The sequence below is a fragment of the Lepidothrix coronata genome, unplaced genomic scaffold, assembly GCF_001604755.1.
Source record: "Lepidothrix coronata isolate B3197 unplaced genomic scaffold, Lepidothrix_coronata-1.0 Scaffold10, whole genome shotgun sequence".
Classification (NCBI taxonomy): Eukaryota; Metazoa; Chordata; class Aves; order Passeriformes; family Pipridae; genus Lepidothrix; species Lepidothrix coronata.
In genome coordinates, this window is record NW_016690190.1 from 4165330 (window position 1) to 4188143 (window position 22814).

General features: G+C 41.2%; 1 protein-coding gene across 5 annotated transcripts in view; it reads left to right on the forward strand.

Moving 5' to 3' along the window:
- DGKI (diacylglycerol kinase iota) overlaps positions 1–21953 on the forward strand; it is a 121082-nt gene extending 99129 nt beyond the window's left edge. For 4 of the 5 annotated variants that reach the window (XM_017804885.1, XM_017804881.1, XM_017804882.1 and 1 more), the window contains 5 exons: positions 7679–7716; positions 9291–9411; positions 16865–16901; positions 18779–18878; positions 19789–21953. In XM_017804885.1, the coding sequence (XP_017660374.1) occupies positions 7679–7716; positions 9291–9411; positions 16865–16901; positions 18779–18878; positions 19789–19905 (413 nt within the window). In that variant the 3' untranslated portion in view covers positions 19906–21953. Of the gene's footprint in view, positions 1–7678; positions 7717–9290; positions 9412–16864; positions 16902–18596; positions 18879–19788 lie in introns of those variants that run through there. The other variant, XM_017804884.1, reaches the window with a different exon arrangement.
- The last annotated feature ends 861 nt before the right edge of the window (positions 21954–22814 follow it).

Genomic DNA, 22814 nt, shown 5'->3' on the forward strand with positions numbered 1-22814 from the left:
GTGCGCTGAACTGAGCCCACCCTTTAATCCTGAGGTTCATCTGCCGGGGCAGAGCAAGCTTGGACAGTGGCAGTGAGGGTCTCAGGACGTAGGTTTGTTTAGAGTGACCTTCTCTTAGATGGATTGCCTTACAATAGAGTGCTTTTGTAAGTAAAGGACAACCCACAAATATTTAAAAGGGATCTCTACCACTTTGTGCAATCCTAGAAATAGATGTTATTGGGGCATGACTTATTCAGAGGGCCAGTGGACTTCAAAAGTATCTCTTAAACCACAGGAGAATATGTGCTTATATGCACACATTTTCGTGTACAGATGAATTAGTTCAAGATACTGTGTGAAGGCCTTCATAATATTCCTCTTGCTGAACGGTCATGAGACGTCTGTGTCCAGCTGCTGTTCAGCTGATGTGCTTTTGAGCTTTTAGTTGCAGTAGGTTGTTGCACTGTTGGGGTTTTTTTGTCTCCCGGGGAGCATTTTGATCTCTCGGGCTCTTTACTTGGTTGTCTTTCATGGAAATACGGCCTCACAGCAAAGTTATTTTGAGTTACATAGACTGGTGCCATTGCCCTCAGATTCTGTAAGAAGGCCAAGCCTTTTGCAAATCTGAAAACCCATAGAAGAATCTTGTTTACCACTTGTTTCTTTAGGACAGTGGGCAGTGGCAGCAAACAGACACATTTTGGAAAAAAAAATTAAAAATCAATGAGTCTTTGCTTTAGTCAGCACAAGAGATACTGTGTTCTAGGCAGGAAGCTTCTAAACTGCATTTATTTTTTGTTGTCATACTTTCATCATGATTCTTATTCAGTCGTTGGGCTGAGAACTAGAACTCCTCTAGCAAGTTCAGGAACCTTTTCCCATTCCCATGCCAGATAGTTGCTTCAGATGTAGACCACTGGATTCTTTCTCACGGCTGACTTCAGATTGGAAGGATATGACATATCTTTCATATATATGACCAGAGTTTCTAAAATGGCTAGCGAGAGACTTTTGTTTCTTTAGAAGTTATAATTACATTTATAAGTTGAGGCCTTTTCGGGCTTACAGGCAATCAAGTTCCTCATCAAAATGCCTCTCAGGTAGTTACAGTGCAGCCTCTTTCTTGAGCACTGAAGCCTGAGACTGATTGTCCTCGTCTGTTTGCCATCTTTTTGCTGAAAGTCCATGAAATTTTTTTCATGGACTTCATTAGTTACTTCCACTATTTGCAGGTGCATAAAGTACATGAAGACACATTAAATTGCTCCTTTCACTCAGCTTATCTTCAAAGCAAAATATTTAAGCATCATCAGCTTTGGTGAGACTTGAGATTGTCTGTAGATCAAAGACCTGTGAACTCAGTCATTCCAACAAAATGTTATTAATTTTGTAACTTAATTTCTCAGTTATGTAGACAGCTGGGTGCACATATTTTATAGGGTTTTTTTCTTTTTGTAACTTTAAAAGTAGATTAAGTACTGAAAAGAGGTAAAGTGTTTTTAAAAGCTCAAATGCAGTGATTTGCAACTTTTCTTCATCATGGATCCTTAAAATTGTTCTATGGGGCTGGGAGACCCTTCAGAAAAATCAAATGAATGTGCTGCTCTGTATCTTAGGTCCTCTTCTGAGAGGATCATAGTCCTCTCAGAAGGGAAGTAGCCCATAAACCAATTTCCCATGGTGCCCCCCCCACCCCTTTTCAACTGCAAGTTGAGGTTGAAGATCATGGCTAGAGTAGAGAAGTCAGTTCTGTAAAATTCTGGGTAAGTTATGTTACTGTCAGTTTGTCATAAAGCTATTACAAGCAAGTTGTTGTTTACAGAGAAAAGAATGTATTTTTGAATGATGCTCTATATGGAGTCCACTCATTTGAGAGCATAGCTTTTTGAGTGATTGAAATAGAAGTTATTATTGATTTCTGTAAAACTAGTGAAAAATAAAAAACAAGGGTTTCTTTTCTTATCATTTCTGTAATGCTGATTTTAACAGCTGAGAAGAGTCCAGCTGTGTAAAAGCACTCTTCTAGTTAGGGTCAGCTTTTAAATTCTCAATGTGTAAAACAGTAATTACTTTAGATTTCTGACTCCATGAATTTCACAAGGTCTAAAACAGCAATAAAGAACTGGAGATGTTTTGGAAGCTAATGATAGACCAAGTTAAGTTTAATAACTCTCAAAAAATCTGATGATGTCGTTTCTTATAGTTTCTTCTTCTTTATCAGCTCGACAAGGTTTGAGCAAGGCAGTATTTCATGAGGTATTTCTTAAGAGTTCCCCTGAGCAATCTCGTGGGAGATGGTAGTGAACACTGAGACTCAAATTCTGAGGGCCCCACACTAAAGCTCCTGTATTTTTTATTAGCTGCCTCTAACCAGTAAGACAGATCCAGCACTGAAATGCTGATGGCATATCAATTCCGAATGCTGAATCAGTGTTTAGCTGATGTTTCAGAATCAGTGTTAGCTGTGTTTCAGAACAGGCTGGACAGTTGCAGGCACTACCTGTTAAATGAGGTTTCTACATGATACTAATCACTTCAGATTATCGACTTTCTTATCTGTGCCTTTGGAAAGAGCTAAAGATTTTATGAGCCCTAATAGTCTTTGAGGTCAGAGAATCATAGAATGGTTTGGGTTGAAAGGGACCTTAAAGATCACCTAGTTCCAACTCCCCTGCCATGGGCAGGGATGTCACCCCCTAGATCATCAGGTTGTCCAAGACCCCTCCAACCAGTGTTGAGTTATGGTAGTTGAATTCTGCCATAATTTCCCATGTGCTTAAACATTGTCATACTCTGATTAGATGCATTATGAGCCTGATATTTTTTAACTCATGGTAAGATGTATTGTTGTATTGTTGCAAATAATACTTTGCTCCCAGACTGCATTCCATTCATAGATCCATAATAGGCTGCATTTTAATCAGCCATGGATGTGACAACTCTTTTGTGTGGTACTTATACTTTATAACATAGTTTTATGTAATTCTGCTCCCTCCAGTCCCAATTTTTAGACCTTCACTTTATTTTTATTCACTTTTTTATTAGCACTCTATGTGGGTTAGTTGGTACACCAGTAGTGGGTTCAAATATGGCTCTGAAAGGGTCATATTAGGTGTGCAATCTAACTAATAAAATCTGGAAGATATTTATGGTTTATGAATAACTTCTACTCATGTAAAAAGGCACATTACTCCTGTACTGCTCAGCAGTCAGACTAGAACTGTCCTGTTCTTTGAGATTCTTTCCAGTGCAGACCAACTCCTCTTACTGACTCACTAATGATTATAAAACTAACTTCGTAAATACCTTCCACGTCAACCTACTTTAAGCAAAGAACCTTGAGATTCTGAGATGTTACTTACGGGGGTTTATAAGAGTTTTTTTCTTCATGTTCTTTCTGAAAGTGTTTTAGCAGCAAAGTTCTAGTGTAATGGTAACCTGGTGATGAGCTCTGCTTCTGTCCTTGGTGTTAAGATGATCAGCAGCTTTGGGATTAGGAGAAAGTTTTTCGGCAGGGCAGATAGGAAGAGGTAGTTTGAGGTTCTCCTTACTTGTGATGCTTCTGAGAATTTTCATGGCTTTTGAAGTGAGTGAGATGGAGGTGGTCACTTCTGCCCCCTCCTGCCGTATTGTTTTGATGTGTTGCAGTCAATGGGTCTGTCTTTTTTAACCCTTACATTTATGAGTTGTTCTCATGCTGCACCTGTATGGTATACAAAGAACTTGCAAAATTTCTGAGACCAAAAGCATTGCCTGGTGGCAGCAGTGTCATGTCTTGAAAACCCTTAAAAGGGGGACTTCCTGTTTTCCTCTTGTTCTGTTATCCTTCTTGAAGGTGATCAGGCATGTCCCCTGGAATCATGCCATTCTGAAGGATCCCCTCTGTCTTAGTTTGACTCCTTATTTAGAAAAGTTGGAGGTCATTTTCTCTGGAGATGTTGCGGCAGACACCAGATTACTTTCTATGGAGAGGTACTTTCTCTTCTGAGCATCCAAGCAGCCCTATGAGACCTCTTAGACATCTTGCAGCCTCTGGACTTACTGGGTACAAATACCTCACTCCTTTGTTATCTGTTTGCCAGTGTTTAATGACTGATTTTACAGCACTCTTTTAGTGACGCTGAACCAGAGGGCAACTGAGATTTCATAAGTTAATTTTATGTCTGGGAAACAAAAATGTTTGTTATAACTTGGTGACATTAACATATATTTTTAGAATATGAAATAAAAATAGCTGTTTCCAATGGAAGTAATGGGCACTAACATAGAAATTAGATGAGTGGCACATGCCATAGGAACAGTGTTGTTTTCAGCATATGTGAGTGTACTAGGAGTTGTTTATCCCGTGACTCAAGCTGCAGTAGCTTGCAGCATTACCAGAATTCAATTAGCAGCCTTTTTCACAGGACTTTTTTTTCTATTAGTGCATTATCCACTTGTGTCTGTTCAATATTTAATTTATAAGTCAAGTGTGTGTGTGAGGGGGTTGGTTTTGAGGTTGGTGTTTTTATGGTGTTTTGGTTTTTATTTATTTGTGTTCGGTGGGGGGATTTTTTTTCTTTTTTTTTTTTTTTTCCTTTTTGTTTGTTTAGGATTTTTTTTTTGGTTGGTTGGGTTTTTTTAATGAGGATTCTTTTGTAAGTTGGCCCACAGGGGTAGTTAGAATCTCATCTCAAAAGTCAGCCAGTGGAAACCAGAAGCTGCTGTTTCATAGATCGCCTGCATTTCTGGCGGTCCATATCCTAGCAGGTAATTGTTTCTGTCAAGATCCATCAGTCTGGGCAGTGATTGACACATTTGCTGGCAATTTCAGCAGAGAGGTCAGTGATGGAGTAGGGGCTGTACCAGTAGAGAGGGTTGAGCTTTGCTGAGAAGGCAGCCTGGGGAGTCCAGCACCACTGCAGACTGAGCGTTTGTTTCCTCGTTACATGGACAGAGCACTTCAGTCACCTTTCATCAACAATAAATCTGCTTGCTAAATAAACATAAAAGGTAATAAAACATTTTTATTAGTCATGACAAATGATTGTTTCAGGAGAAGTTGAGAAAATAATGACTTGATTAAAATTATTAAATCAAGCAATTTTTGAGATATCTTTAAGATCAGAAAGTATTTTATGTGTGATAAAACAATGGCATAATTAATTTTATTTATTACACCAGTGGTGCAGTTTGCTTAGAAGAAATAAAACAATTCTCACTTTAATGTTTTTAATTTTAAGCTAGCTTGGCATTGCATGTTAACAGCATTTTTCTCCAGTTTCTCAGTCTGCTCTCTCTTGTCAATGCCATCTGCTTGCTTGCTTCACCACCTCTTTAACAACCAGGTGATTTTTGCCATCTTCACCCTCCTCCTCCATATGCCCAGCAGTCTCATTTCAGTTTATAGGGTTAGTGTGCTAAGCAATAGTCATATGTTTATTTAAGCATGTTCCCTATTTTAAAAAACCTTTCTCCATTTCTAGCTCAAAAACTTCTACATCTTCCTGCATTTTGGCTTACAGCACTGAATTATTTTAGTGTAGTCTAATCTCTTGTTATGCCAGCTGGTTTTGTTCATCTGTAATATATTCATTTATGCAATAGGTTCTTCTCCAGCAAAGCACTTAATTTTAACAGTGCAGGTAGACTTGGTGTGAAAAGAATGTAATTAGCTCAAAGCTAAGCACCTGCCTAAATGCTTTACTGGATTTGAGGCTTAGGGAAGAGAGGAAAAGATTGGTCTAATTATGCTGAATGTGTTTTAGAGCTACTTTATCCTAATAGCATTATCACCAGACCAACTTCTGGTTATGGATACTCAACATAGAAGGTTTTTCACATCTCATCAGGCTTTTCTTTTCATAGAATCTTAGATTTCTCTCCTGGCTTTTTTGAACTATAATCTTAAGCATGGCTTGCATAGGAAAATGTATCACTGCCTCTTAGGAGGTGACTTCAGGGAAGACATGTCTTCAAAAATTGGATGTAGCAGGAAATGAATAACTGGTATCACCAGATCATTTGATTTTCACATGTGTGAGGAGAGCAAAATATTTATACAAGTCCAGACTGCAGTAGCCTACAAAATAAAGGTGGCAGTAAGACCAGATTGATGGGTAAAAAACCAAAATGAATGACACAAGTGTTAAATTCTGCTCTGCTATTAGTTTGGACTGAACCAGTATTAGAACTATTGAGGAAAAAAGCAGGATGTAAACCACTGAAAATGCAAACTGAAGAAAAGATGTAAATGTATTTTCTAGCTCTTAGTTGCTGGTGTTTGCCTTTTTCCATTCTTAAAATCTGTGTGTCCTCATTCCCACAGATGCCCGGGGATTTGTAGGACATATGATCACTGAAAAAATGCCCTAAATCTAATGTTGCAAGAATCGCTGCTACTGCTTTCCTAAGTCACAACTTAGCTGGACTAGGTTTTTTCTTTTCCCACTGCTGCGTAGTCAGGGCATGAGGCATTTCTGAGACCAGAAAGCCATATAACCTCACATGTTTTCAAGGAAAAGCACTTTTGTTGAGTTGCCTTTGAACATCCTTCCTCTTCTGTAGCGTTAAGCTTGGATGTGTTGTAATTTCTGAAGGCGTAACAAGCTCCTCATGGAATTCACACTGTACAGTTTCCTCTGTGTTATTTTTCAGAGGCAAAGCTATACTACAGTTTTCTTTCCCCCTTGTTCCTCCCTACATGAACTTTTGGCGTCTTTATCAAGGATGGCACTTGAACAAATGCTTAATTTGATTGCATTGCCTAGACTCAAAGATAGAAATGGGCTTAGACATACTTGAAAAAGCATGAACTGAGGCAGATGTTTAATGCTTTCTAAGATGCAAACCATGTAAGTGCTTTCTCAGAATGTTCATAATTGTTTTTCTGCAATATATATCATGATAGAAGGAGGAAAAAAAGAAGGAGATAACCACACAATGTTAGGCTTGTAATAGCCTCTCAGGGCAATACAGAGTCCCAGGTTTTTGCCTTCCTTCTTCTTTTTAGCAGGCTCAGGGCAGACAGTAGTGGGTAGTAGGAAGCTCCTGGCTCTATGTGCAGCTCTGTCCTGCCTTGTTGTGAGCCTTTGTCCACTTTTTCTCCTTCTGTGTCTGTTTAAAATACAAAGGCTGAAAAGGTGAAAACTGACTCTTGCTCTGAGTTTGGCCCTGTCTGCCAAACCCAGGGGACTTGCTCCCTGCTGGCATCTCAAAATGTTTTTGTAATACAAATAATTATTAAGAAATTTCTCTTAGTCATCTGCAAGTTGGGATTCTCGATGTATTGGAGACTGACTGACTATTCCACCACCAGTATGACAGAGTCTGACAGGTCTGAAGCTACTTTCGGGTTCTCTGTGTGGATGTCATTGATATCTTCAGTGATGGCTCAGGTGCCAGAAACTTGGCCAGCCCTGTGGACACTGTTGAAAGGGGCAGAAGTGTCTCAAGGGAAAAATTTAGATAGAAGCATGCAATTTCAGGACAGCATTGGAAATGCTGGCTTGATGTCCATACAGCTTTCATGTAACATGGGCAGTCTTCTGCCTTTCCAGTGTTAGTGCAGGTTTTACATTGGCTTGGTAGTACATGAGAATGCAAGTGGACTGAGGTATCACTCTTCACTTACATGTACTGTGAGCTGTGTTCTCAGCTGTGAGGCTATATGCATAATGCTTTCTGTCTGACATTAGTTTTCTATTTGTCTTTGCAGCACTTTTACAGGCAGTCATATCTGGTGATCTACTGAAGGTAAGTACAGAGCACTGAGTGTCCACTTATTCCCAGTTTTTACTGGTCTGATATACTGTAAATTTTATCACACCTCTGCTCAAAATATAAATAGACTGCTATGGGGACTGCTGGCAAGTGCCATTTTACAACCTTTCCAGGAAACCCTGAATACTAGGGGAACACATCAGTCAGGTGAGGTGTGAAATTTGAGTGAATAGGATCTGGTGTTAGACAGCACCTTTCAGCTCAGGATTCATAGCCACTGCATGAAGCACTGTGCCAGTTACTAACAGGGAAATTACTATGTTGAACAGCAGGGTAGTTCTGACACAGCCTTACATAGTAAGGGATATTTTACACCAGTGAGGTTGGTGGCCAAGCCCCCAAGTTGATAGATCATTTAATGTCTACCTAGGCAAACCACCAGATCAGATAGAACAAACCTCATCTGGTTGTTTTGTCATCTGATGGATGTCTCAAAATACATAGTGTCTTGGTATAGTTGGTTTGGGAGGAAAAAGTGCTCATGCAAAAATGTTTTTTTTTTTCCCTAAGACTGAGGTCCCATGTCAGACAGCTAATCAGGCTGTGTGTTTCAGTAGCCAAGTCAGGATTTGAAAACATGCCCTAGAATTTGGATGAGGACTGTGATTAATGATTGCAATTTTATCTATGAGAAGCCACCTTGGAGCCATTTATAAAAATGACAGTGCTGTTAGGCCAACTTTTTGCCTGCATGTGCCCCTTCTACACCACTGCCCCAGACCTTATGGCTGCAGCATCTAGAGAGCAGTTCTTCAACCAGCAGCCATAAAAATATTGCCTCCTTTCCACTTCTTGAAAAGTTTTTGCTTGAGTTGGCTTTGACAGGGAAACTTCTTGCCCTTCTTCGGATGTCCTGCATCATAATTAATGCCTCACTGTTGCAGTTCTCTCCCTTTTCTGCAGTTATTTGCACTACAAATCCCACCCCCGCTCCTCCCCCAAAGTCTGCAACACTTCTGAGACCTGGCTGATTGCTGTTTCCCTCTCATTCTTACCCCACATAGTGCTTCCCCCTCTGCCAACCCTGAACACTGGGCAGAGAGTGAGAATGGAGATCTGGGATAGTTACCTCACCTTCCTCTGGATTTTTGAGTTGGAGTTTTCTGATTTAGTCAGAAAATGTTTGGCTACTATGCTGAGGAAAAATTGGAATCTTCAGTAGAGAAGCCAGAATTTTCTATCAAGTACATACATTTAAAAATATTCCAACAGTTTCACCGTATGTTTGCAAGCACTGATAACAAGCAATAATTCATCAACAATAGAGTAGCAATGTCTCAAGTTTTAGGAAATACAGACTATTCTTAACCCATATAATTGTCAATACTTCTAGTGTCAGTTATTTTACATTGGAACCTAAAAGCTGGCTTAAAATTAATATTTTATTTTATTCCATTTTTTGTACTGACCTCCTATGAAAACTGGTAAAGAAATTTACCTGCATATTTGTTTTCCTATTCCTCCCAACTTATCCTTTTGTGTGTTTTCTCTCTCTCTCTCTCTCTCTCTCTCATTCTCTCTCTCTCTTTTTTTTTCCTTCTTCCCAGTTCATAGAATGCTGTAAAAAAGGAGCCAATTTGTTAATCCAAGGACCTGATCACTGCTCCTTGTTGCACCATGCTGCCAAGACTGGGAACGGAGAGATTGTGAAATACATCCTGGAACACGGTGAGTCACAGTAGTCAAGTCCACAGAGAGCTTGTAATTCAGCCAAGTGTCAGTCAGGTAAAACCATACCATGCAGCTGGAAGTGCCCTCACTCATCTGTAGTCTCCCTCAGCAAAACGTCCAGTGTGTGTGAGCAGGAGGCTGGGAATGTGGCAGTAATGCCTCCAGATAAAGTGTGAAAACAAAAATTAGAATGGCTTTTGAAGAGGATGTTGTTTTCACACTTGCATCAGCTGGGGGGCTGTGAAGAAGCAGTGTGATGCTCTAGTTAGAACCTCTGTCACAGCAATCCTCTGAGCTGTTTTTCAATTAAAGCATATGTTGTAAAAAGCATCTAATCTCTGTTAAAACATTTGCAGGGCTGGAGAGGCCATACAGCTATTGTTATTATTTCAGTATTTAGTAACACACTGATCAAGAATCTGTTTACTTATTTCTAGATTGAATTCACCTAGCTTTCATTCCAACTGTACAATATTATGTCTCTGATAGATTCAAGATGAACCAATAGCAAAAATTTCTGATCTCCGTTTTATATTTATAGGCTGTGATCAAGTCATTGCCCTTTTTCCCTTTCAGCTCTTCTTATCTTTGTCAGTATCAGGGATTGCAGGCATCCTTACACAGGCTATGCAGCAATTTGTTTGTGTCTGAGGCAGTCACGTTTAGGAGTTTCTGCCTGTTGAACTACAATAATCTTGTTCCCCTTTTGCTGGAGAGTTCCACAGTAATACAGACATTGCTCTGCACATAAAGCTAAAGTCACAGTTATCAGCCTCCTGCACCGTAGGAAAAGTTTTCTAGTTCTTTAAACATTCTTGTAACTTGTCTCTGACTCCACTTCAATATATCAATGGCTATTTTGACTTCCAAATGTCAAAATCAGCTATATTGTTTCAGCAGCAGTGTTAGCACTGAACACAGAGACTGCCTCTGGCAGTTGGAATAAGTGTTAGCTAATGCTCGAAGGCTATTGCAGGAATTGTACAGAGAGACAAAAAAAGCATAATTCATAAGAAAGGAAAAAGTAACAATCCATCTGTTCCAGCTTGTCTCCTAAGTTAGGTGTTTACATAGAGGTGTCAGGTAGTCTATAGGTCCAAGTTCCTGTTCTGTCAACAGGAATCTGTGACTCAGTTCATTTGCTCTTGTATGACAAAGGTACTAGAGGAGACTTGTCCTCTTTCAGTGGCAGATGGAAGTGAGGAGGAAATCCTTATTAGCAGCAGACTTCTTGCATGACTAACTCAAGAGAGATCCTGGTTGAGGCAGTCATTGGAGTCCAGCAAGTGATTCAGGTGACAGTTACCTGTGCACCTTATTCATTTAGATAAACATAAATGTCTAATATCATTTGCCCTTGGATATCCAGGGCATTTGCATGAGTCTACAAGATGTCACATGAGGCCTAGAGGAGGACCAAGCTGGACTGGCAGCCGAAGCCCAAGCAGGCATCCCTGTCATTCCAAATGCATCACAAGGCTTGACCATAGGTATATCAAATTGCACAAAATATCTGTGTGTGAGCAACTGAACTGTGCCCCAAATATCTGACTGAGGGGGCTGAATCGCTCTTTTACTCTTTTTATGTATAGATACCTACATATGGATAGCTAAGTGCAGTTGGCCTTGTATCCAAACAATGGCTAATTTTCTCACCAGTTCTAACAAGCCTTACCAGTGCTAACTCTACCTCCTATTTAGCTGCTCTGGATTATCTCATTAGTCACAGTGCATATATATGCCACTGAATTCTGTAGGCAAGCATAATTTTGCTTTATTTTCTTAATGGCCCTGGTCTCTTTTCACCCTGCACATGACCTGTGCCAGTTCACTGTCATAGATACCCCTCCTGGATTTTTCTTCGACAGATATACCTTAACTTAGTCAAAGTCTGACTCAGTTACTGTTCTTTTGGTGAAGGTTTAAAATGAGATCATTTAACTGATAAGGATGTAAGCAGGGAATCCATGGGAATTTTTGAAGTAAATAGAGAAATGTGAGGGATTACGGACTGTTAGACAAACACAAATCAGAAGGTTGAGCAAATGTCAACTCAGTTCTTCTCTCCCCTCTTTATCCCCAAGGATGGCAGGAAGCTTTTGCAGCTTTCCAGACATATGTCCTCTGGGCTTCTCCAAACGCATTGTTTGTTTAACATTCTCCAGGGATCAGAGGGTGCATGGGACAATGCTCTAATAGAGGCCTCCTCTCTTCTCCCACCAAGCAATTAATGAAATTCATTTCTACCCTGGGCACTTCCCAGTCACAAATGAGCACTCTTGCTGAATCATCATCATCATAATGTCCTTGTTTTCTTTGCATTTTCTGGCATCTGGCATCTTCTCAACATTAATTACTGTGCACGACCTGATCCAACACTACTCATATCTGAGGCTTTCCCTGTATCTAGCTTCTCATTTCTGCCGATATCCACACTTCATAAAAATAAGCCTTACTCCTGTTCTGGCAATTGCCTCTGCCCAGCTGCACTTCCTCTGCTTCCCATACATGACTGGAGATAGTTAATGTTAATAGGAGTTGCACTGTAAAATACCCTCAAGCACACAGCACAGAAAATGTATTATTAACCACACAGGGAAAAATCTTCTGAATATCTCTAAAAAAACAGCAGCAATAAAACAAGACAAAAACCCCTGCCTCAGGAATTTTAACTGCCTAGTTTGAAAATGGTGGAGTGAACCAAACGCAACACAGGAGTGGGACCCATAGAACTAGGATTATGGAGGAGGAAAAATGGTGTAGTGATGCTGAGACTGTCCTTTGTGGAGATGGCTTTATGCTTTCTGCAAACATGCAGGGTACATTAATATGAAAGGTTATTCTGTGATCACGATCAGAATGATTTCAGATGTTAAGGGAGGAAAATAGCCTATCTTAAATTAGAAATAGCAGAGATGAGTCACACAAGGAGATTGCTGTGCAGTATTGCCAGATACTTCGCAGTGGACCAGCACAAGCCTGGAATAGCAGCTGAAGCACCAATGTAGTAGGTGTCAGGACGACAGCTGCTTATTGCTGCAGGAAGAGTTGTGTTGACTGTTGCCCCAGCAAAACAATTTCTCTCTATTCCCTGTGCAGGAAGGGCAGATAGACAGACCTATCAGTTGTTCAAGATTGCCTTCCTAACTCAGGAGTCTTTTACTTTTAGTGGGAGAGTCAGCCTTAAAGACTCGTCTGTAGCTGAGCTAAGAAATGCTTAGCTAGAAACAGAGGGCCAAACTTGGTAGGTATTAGAACCACAGCTGCTTATTGCTGCAGTCAGCAACTGCAGCACGTCCTAGTGCATACACATTAGAGAAGAGCTAACTGCTTACTTGCTTAGCACAAGCAGAATTGAGGAAGGCTTAAGAAGTTCCATTAGAGAAGAGGCCTCCTAAATCATCATCTGTATTTGTATTTGGCTTGCAGTCTTTATCTGACAGTTGTGAAAAATTTATAATTTATAAACATTATACAAGTAATTTCATTTGCCTTGTCCTTGTCTTCTCCTCTTCTCTATGAACTCAAAAGACAAGCAAGAATTTTATATATAATTCACCTAGGCTATTTTAATTTTAAACAGAAGAGAGGGCAGATGTTTACAGTTGCCTTAGGAGTTTGGGGTGGGAACTTCTGATGCAACAGTCAGTGTGTAGAGCATCTTGTCCTAAACATTTCTATGTCCTCAAACCTCAATGTCCTTGCTCCATTAGAAAGCATCCTCTGGTAAAAAAAGACGATGATTTCATTAATCTTAGCACTGCAAAGTCCAGAGTTAAGAGTCATCAGTGAATTCAGGTTTGCATCCTGACCAGATTCAGGAGTTCCTAAGGTGGCTTTTGGAAAGCAGATTTTGCCATGACAGAGATGTATGTTGGTGACAAAGTTTGAATAGTCATCAGAAAGCAACACTGAATGAGAGTGAGTTTGTATGACATTTGTTAGTATGTCTAGATTCGCAGAGTGTCATTTGTGAGGGGCCTAAGCAGAAAAAAAGTTAGTCTTTGTAGAAGGCACAAGGTATAAAATAGCCTATTTTCATTTGCAAGTTTACCAAATTTTAGGGCAACAAAGCAGAGAGAGAGTTAGGATGGAAGGAATGCTCCCATAACCTGACTATCCTCTATGTTACAGTGGAAATTCTGAGCTAAAAGACACTGGCAGGAAAAAACAGACACTTAATTTTCACATCAGGTAAAAAAAAGAAGAATGTGGATTTGGGGAAAGGCTTGAAGTAGTTCTGAATTTCCAGATTACTGTTATTTTAAAAATATTCCCACTTTGAAGGTAAAGAACCAAATCCAGTGTTTTCCTCCACATAACAACATCAGTCAAGTTATTAAATAAAGCGGGTTTTGACAGATAAACACACAGAAATGCTGATAATGACTGGAATTACTGCTTAAAGTAAATACCCTTCTTCCCCAGTTCTATGAAGGACTGACAGGACAAGGGACTGGTAAGGGTTAGTACCTGTGGGTTTCCTTTGGGAAGCTGTAACCACAACCATCAGAGAGGGGTATGCTGGGAGCCCAGAGGCCTTTCAGAATATGTGGTTCTGAATATTTCGGAAATGCCTCTGAAATATGGCCATTTAGACTCTCTTTTTTGTTTCTGTAGTGAGCTCAGTGAAAGGGCAGCTTCTTTTGAGCGTTTCCTTCCCCTTCCCTCCTCCCATCCCCAGCTCAGGATGCTTTGCCTCCTGAGAAACTGGTAACGGGCTTTCGTGGAGTGAAAGAGGGCAAAAGGAGCGAAGGAAAAAGGTTAATAATTCTACCCAGACCATCTAGGGGCAATGGTAAGGAAAGAGAATGATCTCAGCTGAGCTTCCCCTTGGTGTGTCATGCTTTTCAGCTCCTTTCATGTGAACTTCTCCCCCCCTCAGCCCCCGTCCCCATCCTGCCATTCTTCACCCCCCCAGTCTCTTTTTCTCTTTCTCTCTCTCTTTTTTTTCCTCCCTCCACCTCTCCACACATTTCTATCTTTTGTTTTTATTTCCCCCCCTGCTGTTTTCCTTGATAGAAATCTCACTCATGCATTTCCCTTCCGGATTTCTATTGGGTTATTTTGTCCTCTCTCTCTCTGAGCCTTGGTCCCCTTTTCTTTCTCTGCCTCTTGTCCCAGAGTAAAACAGCCGCCTCCCTGCTGGGTCAGGATGACAGTGCCGTTAGCTTTCCCAGTGCCAGCCCTTCCCACATCTGTGCAGCTTTTGTCCCGGGGCAGAGGGGGATTTGGAATGGTCGGTTGGCAGCGCCAGGGAGACTGATATAAAAATGAGGTCCAAAAGAGAGGGGAAAGGGATTTAAGAGGAGGGCGTGAGATGGTTTAAGAGAAGCACAAGTGAAAATAAAATGAAGAAGTAAAGGCCACAGCCCAGGCTGTGTGTGAGTTGGGACATTCCAGCTTCAGAGGTAGGCCAGAGAGAATGAAATTAATGAATCCTGGTATCATGTTATGCAGCTAATTGATTAATCTCAGTATCTGGCCCTTAAGCATAACTCAGGTGGAGTCAGGGCTCTCCCATGAAATGCTTAATTTGGGACAGCATACAGAAGATCCTTTCCACTTAGGCAGAATGTACCTGTCATCTCCTCAGGTCTCTACTCACAGGCTGCTCTCTCAGTCCTCCGCACTCAGCATCTCTGTCTCAGCCCTGTTGCTTCTTCCTGCTCCAGACCAGTTTTCCTTCACTCTTGGCTTCCTATCTCTCCAGGCCCACTCTGCCCAAGCTTCTTCTCCCTCTCAAGTCATATTCTTCTAACTTCTCTCCGTCCTTCCTCCTAACCTTTTTCCTCTTTTCGGGGCAAGTACCTCTATGCCCCATGCAGCCAGCCCAGTCACCCTTGTTCACCTTAGCAACACAACCTTCCTTGCTCCGTCCATGAACAGAAATAATATTGGCAGTGTGTCTTTTCTAACACACTGCAATCCATTCCTGCTTACCTATCACTGGATGTGTCATTGCATAAAGCAACGGGGAATTACCTCTATTTTTGAAAGAACGTGATTTTTGCATGGGAAAGGAGTCCTTTTCTTCATATGTGCTTTTTAAATTCTCAGGCATTACCTTTCTTTCCTCTCCATGAGAGGCCCTGCTTAGCCCCTTCTACCCTTCTTCATGCTTATGGGAGCTTAGGGGTCATGAGTGATTCTTCTTTTTGATAGGCAGGAGTGAACACATCACCACCAAGTGTGGAGATGAGCTGTGTGGTGGCAGAGTAAGGGTGCTTTGCATTAAAAATCAACAGTGGCTAATGAGCTTGGAGAACTGTCAAGATAGATATGCAATGGTATACAATGCCCTCTGTACTGGGGACTAAGCCACCACCCCTTTCCCATTATGACAGAAGTGAAGGACTTACCTGCAGCTCCAGGAGCCCCCAGTGATACTGCATGTGCACATTGTAAAAGCAGTGAGGTGAAGACCGGCTGCTCTGATATGTTTTGACATACACTCAGAGTGAAAGGGGTGTAGGGAAGGTTGTGTGTAGGCCTTTGTAAGCAAGTAGTGTGAAATTCCTCAGTTTCAGGTGAGATTTGCTGTAAGCTCTTGAGGACTCTTGAATTTCAAAGTGTGCTGATGGGAAATATTCGTGCATAGGAAGGAAAATTACTGTAAAGTTTCAGTGTTTCCTTTGCTAACTGCCCCATAACGATCTGGCACTGTACTCCAGAGCAGTGGAGAGAAGAATGATACAATAGACTGCAAAGGGAAAAGTTTTTCTTGTTTCAAATGCTGTCCAGATCCTAGCCTTTCTGTATCACTGTAATTCAGTGATGGAATTTGCTGCTATAAATATCTGCCTATAGCAAATATCAAGAACAAAAGAACATAAACATAAATGCATTATTTTTTTTCCACTTAAAAAAAATCTTTTATGTTTTTCTTAATCTTACTTTCCTGATCATTGCTAACCAGTTGAGTACAGGATTTGCATATCAATATAAAGACTGCTGGGAATATTCCACCCTGATCTACATTTTGTATAATGCTATTAAATGGAGTAGTACAGGGATGTCATTCAGGATGGAATTTGGCTAATTTCAACTTCCTAATGACATTTTCCTTCTAGTAGTAACAATAGATTTTAACTTGCAATATATCAGGGTTTCCAATATATCACCATTTTCAATGCACTGTACTTATGTGAACCACTTAATTGAGCAAGGTGAAGAGTGAGAAAATAAACCCCATGAATATTCATTCCCAGTGTAATTTAGAGGCTGATACTCCCTGGTGCTGACACTCCAGCAGTGACTGTGCATTCAGAATTTTGCCAGTGCAAGGGCTCTCACAAGAAAATAGTACATTGAAATGTGACATAGATGTGCAAGTTGAGCTTTCAGTTGGCTGCTTTTACGTATTTGTACTGGGAATCTTCTCCTGGTAGACGTAGTCTTCTATTCATGCAGACAAATGCTATATGACATACCTGACTGTCTTTTGCAGGTCCATCTGAATTACTGGACATGACAGACAGTGAAACGTAAGTACAACCTACTCTGTCCTTCACATTATGTGTGTTAGAATAGCAGACTTCTCTTGGTTTTCAAATGCAAATTTTTAAACCAAAAAAGCTTGTAAAATGGCACAGCTCTTCAAAAACAAACAAGCAGACAGAAGTCCCCCTAAACACAAACATCAACCAGATCATATGTGGCTTCCTGGTCTAGAATAAAAGTTTCTTGGACTTCATAAAGTACTTCCTTTCTATTACTTCCCATGCTTCCTTAATCTTTCTAGGGGAATTGAAGTCCTACACTGTGTTTTGATGTTGCTGGCATCCAGCTACTAGGGGAACAACCTGAAGAATAAATTCCAGAAGTCAGGAAATTACTTTTCTTGTTCTACACCTTTTCTTCAGTCCCTTCTTCATTCATCCAGGGTGCTCTGCCTTGGTTCTCCCAGGTGGCCACAACCTGTGCATTTGAAGGTTTCCATCAGGTAGTTAAAACATCGATCACCTCTGTTCTTATATAAAACAACACCCCAAATCCAAAACTAAACAAAAAAATTACTTTACTTTCCAGTTCCCAACTGCTTTAAATATTGTTGTACAATTGAAGTTTGCAAGGGAATCAGGAATAATCCCGGAAAGTGTATGGAATATATGGGAAGCAAAAGCCATCTTTCTCACAGGTATTAAGCCTACCATTCCTCATCCCACAGTGCCCTCCTCTGCTAGCAGAGAACACCTTGTGCACAAGGTGCATGTGTGAAGTCCAGAGGTGATGGTGTCTGGATGGTTCTTTTCACCCAGTAGCATAGCACAAGCATTGAAACAAAGTGCTAGTGAACATGGCTACAAGGTCTTCCCTTTATAAAGGTCCCTCTGCTGCTAACTCTTGAAAAGGGAAGGTTCGAGCTGTGACTGGCAGTATAAATTTGTCTTTTGATCCTCAGGGGGAAATCAGGTAGTATCCCATTCTGATTCTAGTTCTCCTGCTGCAAGGGCAGATTTCTTGCAGAGTTGCCTATTAATATTTCAACTTCCCCTGTCATGGACTGGGACTGAAATTCCTTTGTGCATTCTCTGGGTAGGTAGGTGTAAGATTTGTCCTACTACGTGCATTTCTTGTTGTTTGTTATTTTGCAGGTTTTGTAATGGCCCTACATGTTGGATACTAGTATTAAGGACACCTTTTCAATCCACTCAAAGCATATTTTCCTCCTCTTCCTAGGAAAATCTAGATAGATTTCTTTACTCTCAGTACTATAGTCAATCTCAGAATCCTTTTACGTGTAGCTCTAGTGTGAGTGAGGGGCTCAGCAATAAATGTGCTCCCATTGCAGTGTTCTCTTTTGAAAAACCTGTGTTCAAGCTTTCCCAGTAGCTCACCAGTCCAGCAGTAGAAAACAAAAACACAGCTCTTGCTCTCATACACCCAAGAGAGCAGGGTATCAGAACCAGGGCAGCAAGTGCACCAGTTTTAGCTTTGATGGGCAAGATTTTTCTAGGATGAGTTGGAGAATGAGGTTGAGGAAACAAATTGCAGGAAGAAACAAACACTGTTGCTGTTTTGCCTGCTGTGAAGTAAGAAGGGAGCTAGTTTGCCTTTGCAGCAGCTAGCAGAACTGGCGTTTGGATGGAATGTGACGTTCAGTCCTTTGAATACTTAAAATTTGTGCGTGTTTCTTTCCCACCCCTCAGAGTTCTTCGTCTGCTATTTGTGCATTGCAGGCTTTCCTACTGAGTCAAAGGATGTAGATGCTAAGGGAGAGAGTGCACAAGCCTACCTCTGCCAGCAAGAGGGAACCTCGCAGAAATGCAGCATCCTTCTGTGTCTATCCTCTGCACCTCATACTTCGTAAATGTACATTGGTGTGATGTGTCTCACTGCTGGTTTCTGTACTTTGGTCTAGGGGTGAGACAGCATTACATAAGGCAGCCTGCCAGCGCCACCGCGCCGTCTGCCAGCTCCTGGTGGATGCGGGAGCCTCTCTGAGAAAGACAGACTCCAAGGTAACCCAGCTCCATCAACCACTTATAAAATACTGCAGCCAAGCGAGACCAATCAGCATCCATCCCTGCTGTTTGCATGATTGAGGCTTCCTTGTGTGGGCCAAGAGCAGCTCTTTTTAAACAAGCCATTTTTATATAGAAAACTGTATTAATTTAAACAAGTACAAGAGACTTCAGTTCAGTCCCCAACACGGGTCATCATCACCATAGTGAGAGCCTGGCCTCAAACTATTCGGTGCATTGGGTATGAATGAGACATCTCCATGGCACAGCAGTATCCTCCTCCTGTGTGGTCAAAAGAGAGGCCTGTGGGCAAGGACCACCTGCAGGAGCCTTGATTTCAGATTGCATAGCTTCTGTGAGGCTTGATTATTGTGGCTGACTTGCTTTGTGAGGATGGCTATCTATTTGCTTTTGCCCTGGCTTGCCCCTGTGCTCACTGATGGGACGCTAACCACAATCCTCTCTTGGTGTAAGCTTGATTGAGAAAAAAGTCTGGGCAAAATTAAATCCGAGGAATATTCTGTCATTGAAACAATCTGATTGCTTAGGAACATGGTCCAGAAGCTGCCTCTCTGGAATTTCTGAGCATAAACATCCTGTGGTCAGCAGCTGAGAGTGGGTTGTTTCTCTGGGTTCTAGAATCAGAAGCATCTTTGCTGTAGCAAGGCATTCAAAAACAATTCCCACCATGCTATGCTGTATAGGGTAGCCCATAAGGGGAAGAGAGATCCTCTATGATTCTGTGATCTCTTTTTCAGATGACAGTACTGTACATTGCAAAAAGCTTTCTGAAACAGCTGAAATCCAGACAAGTGGCTTCTGACTTGTTAATCTTCTTCTGCCCAGGAATCATCTGTTCTTCTGAATATATTAGCACAAGATTTTCTCTTCCTGTTTCTTATTCTAGGGTAAGACCCCTCGTGACAGGGCTCAGCAAGCTGGTGATCCGGATCTGGCTTCCTACCTGGAGAGTCGACAAAACTACCAAATGGTTACCCACGAAGATCTAGAGACAGCAGTCTGATGTCTGAAAATGTCGAAGAGGATCCTTGGAAGGCTCGAGGCTTCACCTGAGTCGCTCAGGTGTCATGTGAGAAAGAAGCTGATGGAATCAACGTGTCTCTCACTCTAGTGGAAAATACCTGAGGACATGCCACCAGTTTCTAAGGGCTACTGAGTCTTGCCACGGAATGGTTAGGTTCCATAAGTTAGCCCATGATAGATGAGGTGGGACACTCAAAGGTCTGTGGAATCCATGGGCCGTGGAAATTTACCGTTATTGCTTCCAGCAAGTAGCATGAACTTCTCCCATGTTCATCTGTACAATTTATTTAAAAAAAAAAAAGGAAGAAAAAAAAAAAGGAAAGACTTAAGAGGGTGTGGGGGAACAAAACTCCAAACTAACTGGGACACTAAAGCACCCAATGAGGCCCTCCTCCATCTTTACAATTTCCTGCGTTCCTTTTATTCTCCTGTTCCCCTCACTTCTCATCAGTTAAATAGTACCTGTTATCTCTGTGTTTTCTTCACAAATGGTCAGGCAGTAGCAAAATATTTGAGGAGCTCTGGATGCCCTTAGGAAAAGTCCAGTGTTTTTACCAGCTACACTCCCTCCTTGCCATCCTCTCAAAAGCTGCATCCTCAGTACCCCATCGCCATGGAGTTTCCTCGCTTTAGGAGAGGATGCTGCCTGTTGCCTTGTTTCCCAGGGTGTGGGGCACAATTAGATTTACAGCAGTGACAAAACCTAACCTCGTTGTTGCTGGGTATGTGGTTATGGTAGCCTCACGATACAGTAATTTGTATGGAAAGGAGTTCTATGGGATATACCATGTCGAATGGCAGAGCAGAAAGTTACCAGTAAGGTTTCTCATATTACTTTTCTGTGTGTGTAATGACCGATCCAGTTCTGCTCAGGTTTCAGGCCTTCCTAAAAGCTGATAGTTGTTCTTTACTCTTGAAAACAAGGGTTTTACACTGGAGATAGATTTGTGCAATACTGAGGGAGTTCTGATGGACTGATATATGGACCTAGTGCCCTTTGCATTACAGCCAGAGATAGGAAGGAGGCCTAGAACATCAGTTATCAGCCTTGCTGCTGCCAACAAACAAATGGGCACTGGCCCAGTCGCATGTGGAATAGAAAAACCTTCTTTGACGGAACCTGTAAACTATCTGATTCTTCAAGGGAACAAAGTTTCAGGGAGTCTGTCCCGCTGGAGAAGGACAAGCAGCAGCTCCTTGCCTCATTACCCACTATAGGCTCGAAAATGTAAAGCTTAGCCACTGTAAAGGCCCGCTGTGTCTTCACTACTCGTCTGTTCTCTGTCTTATAACCATAAAAGAAGAGAAAACAAACACACATACACACAAGCATAAACAAAATGTTCCACCTTTGGGTTTCCAATTGCTGCAGATATCTCAGCTGCCAGAAATAACAGAGCTTCCACTTCTACTGTGTCTGACCAGTTCCCATGAAGACATTCATGACTGAGTTTTGGCATAATTCTTGTAATACATTTTTGAGTTTTGCTTTGTTGTTTGTTTTGAAGGATCCGCCAGTGTTTGCTTTCATATGCCTTGCTAGGTGTAGCTCTCTGGTAGATGATGATCATCAGGATTACATACATTTGGAAACCATGAAAATAACTCAGGTCATTATCCAGATAAGTTTTTCTTCCTTACTATAGGTGGAGGAAATTAAATGTATTTATTTTCTTTTTCTTTTCTTTTTTTTTTTTTTCAAACAAGTGATTGTTATGGTAGAGAGGGAGGAGCTGAAAAATATACTTTTAATTTTTTTTCTGTTTTCAAAGGTTCATTTGATATGAGCAAAATATTTCCATAGTATTTCTTCCTCTGGAAGGAAACTATATATATATTTGTAATCTATAGGTCAATGGTGACATGAAATGTATTTTGTCTTATTTTCTGTCTTTCTCGTTTAAAAAATAAAATATGAAAGCCAAATTCCTTCTCTTGGTAGTCATCCAGGGGCTTGTGGAGAAGGTCAGTATGTGTATATATTAGAACAGAATTTGGCAACTGTTAAAATAAAAAATTGGAATATAATTTTGGTGTGGTATGTGAAATTTCCACAAGGAACATTCTCACGCTGTGGTTTCATGGTAGGCCTTGCATAATTTCCCAGCAGTGAGAAAAGACATTACTGTAATATTTCTATATACTGGATGATAATAAGAATTATGTTTCTATCAATTTTACCTTTTTGCTTTGTTTTACTGTTGTGAGAAACGGAGGAAGCTTCAATGACACCAGGAGCTTAGCTCTGTCCTGTGCTGGGGCCAGTCTGGTACCTGAGCAGAGTGTGGCCACTGAGCCTGTGACAGCTCCCTGGTCCCTTAGTCCCATGAAACAAATGGAGCAGTAAAGGCTTGCTTTAATCACAGGTAGCTTCCAGAGGCCACATGTGACTTATGATAAGGGAGCTGGGTCTGGTCCCTCTCTGTCCCCAGTGGTCCTGCCCTTGTCAGGCTATCCCTAGTGCCTGAGAGGTGGTTGCAGCCATGGCTGGCTCTGGAGCAGCTTGTCAGGATGTGCAGATTTCCTGAGCAATTTTATGCCATTTGGGCTGCTCGGAGGAACTCAGAGCACATGAGAGACCGTGGCTTGCCTTTTTCCCTGGAAGCTGCAGTATGATGATATGATCAGAGTGAGCCCATTGTGCCTCTGGAAAGCTGCCCATGCTGTATGCTCAGCTGAAGACAATTACTTGTATGATAAAAGCACTAGATAATGATAAAAGTACTCCCAGCACTGGAGTTAGGACAAGAACTGGCTGTATGTAGTGCCTTTAGTATTCAAGCTGTCCCAAAGCGCTGCACACATAATGCACGAGATACTTGTGATGTGTTGTATTTGTAGGTAACAGAACATGTATATTGTTTTCTACAATGGCAAGGAATATCAGAA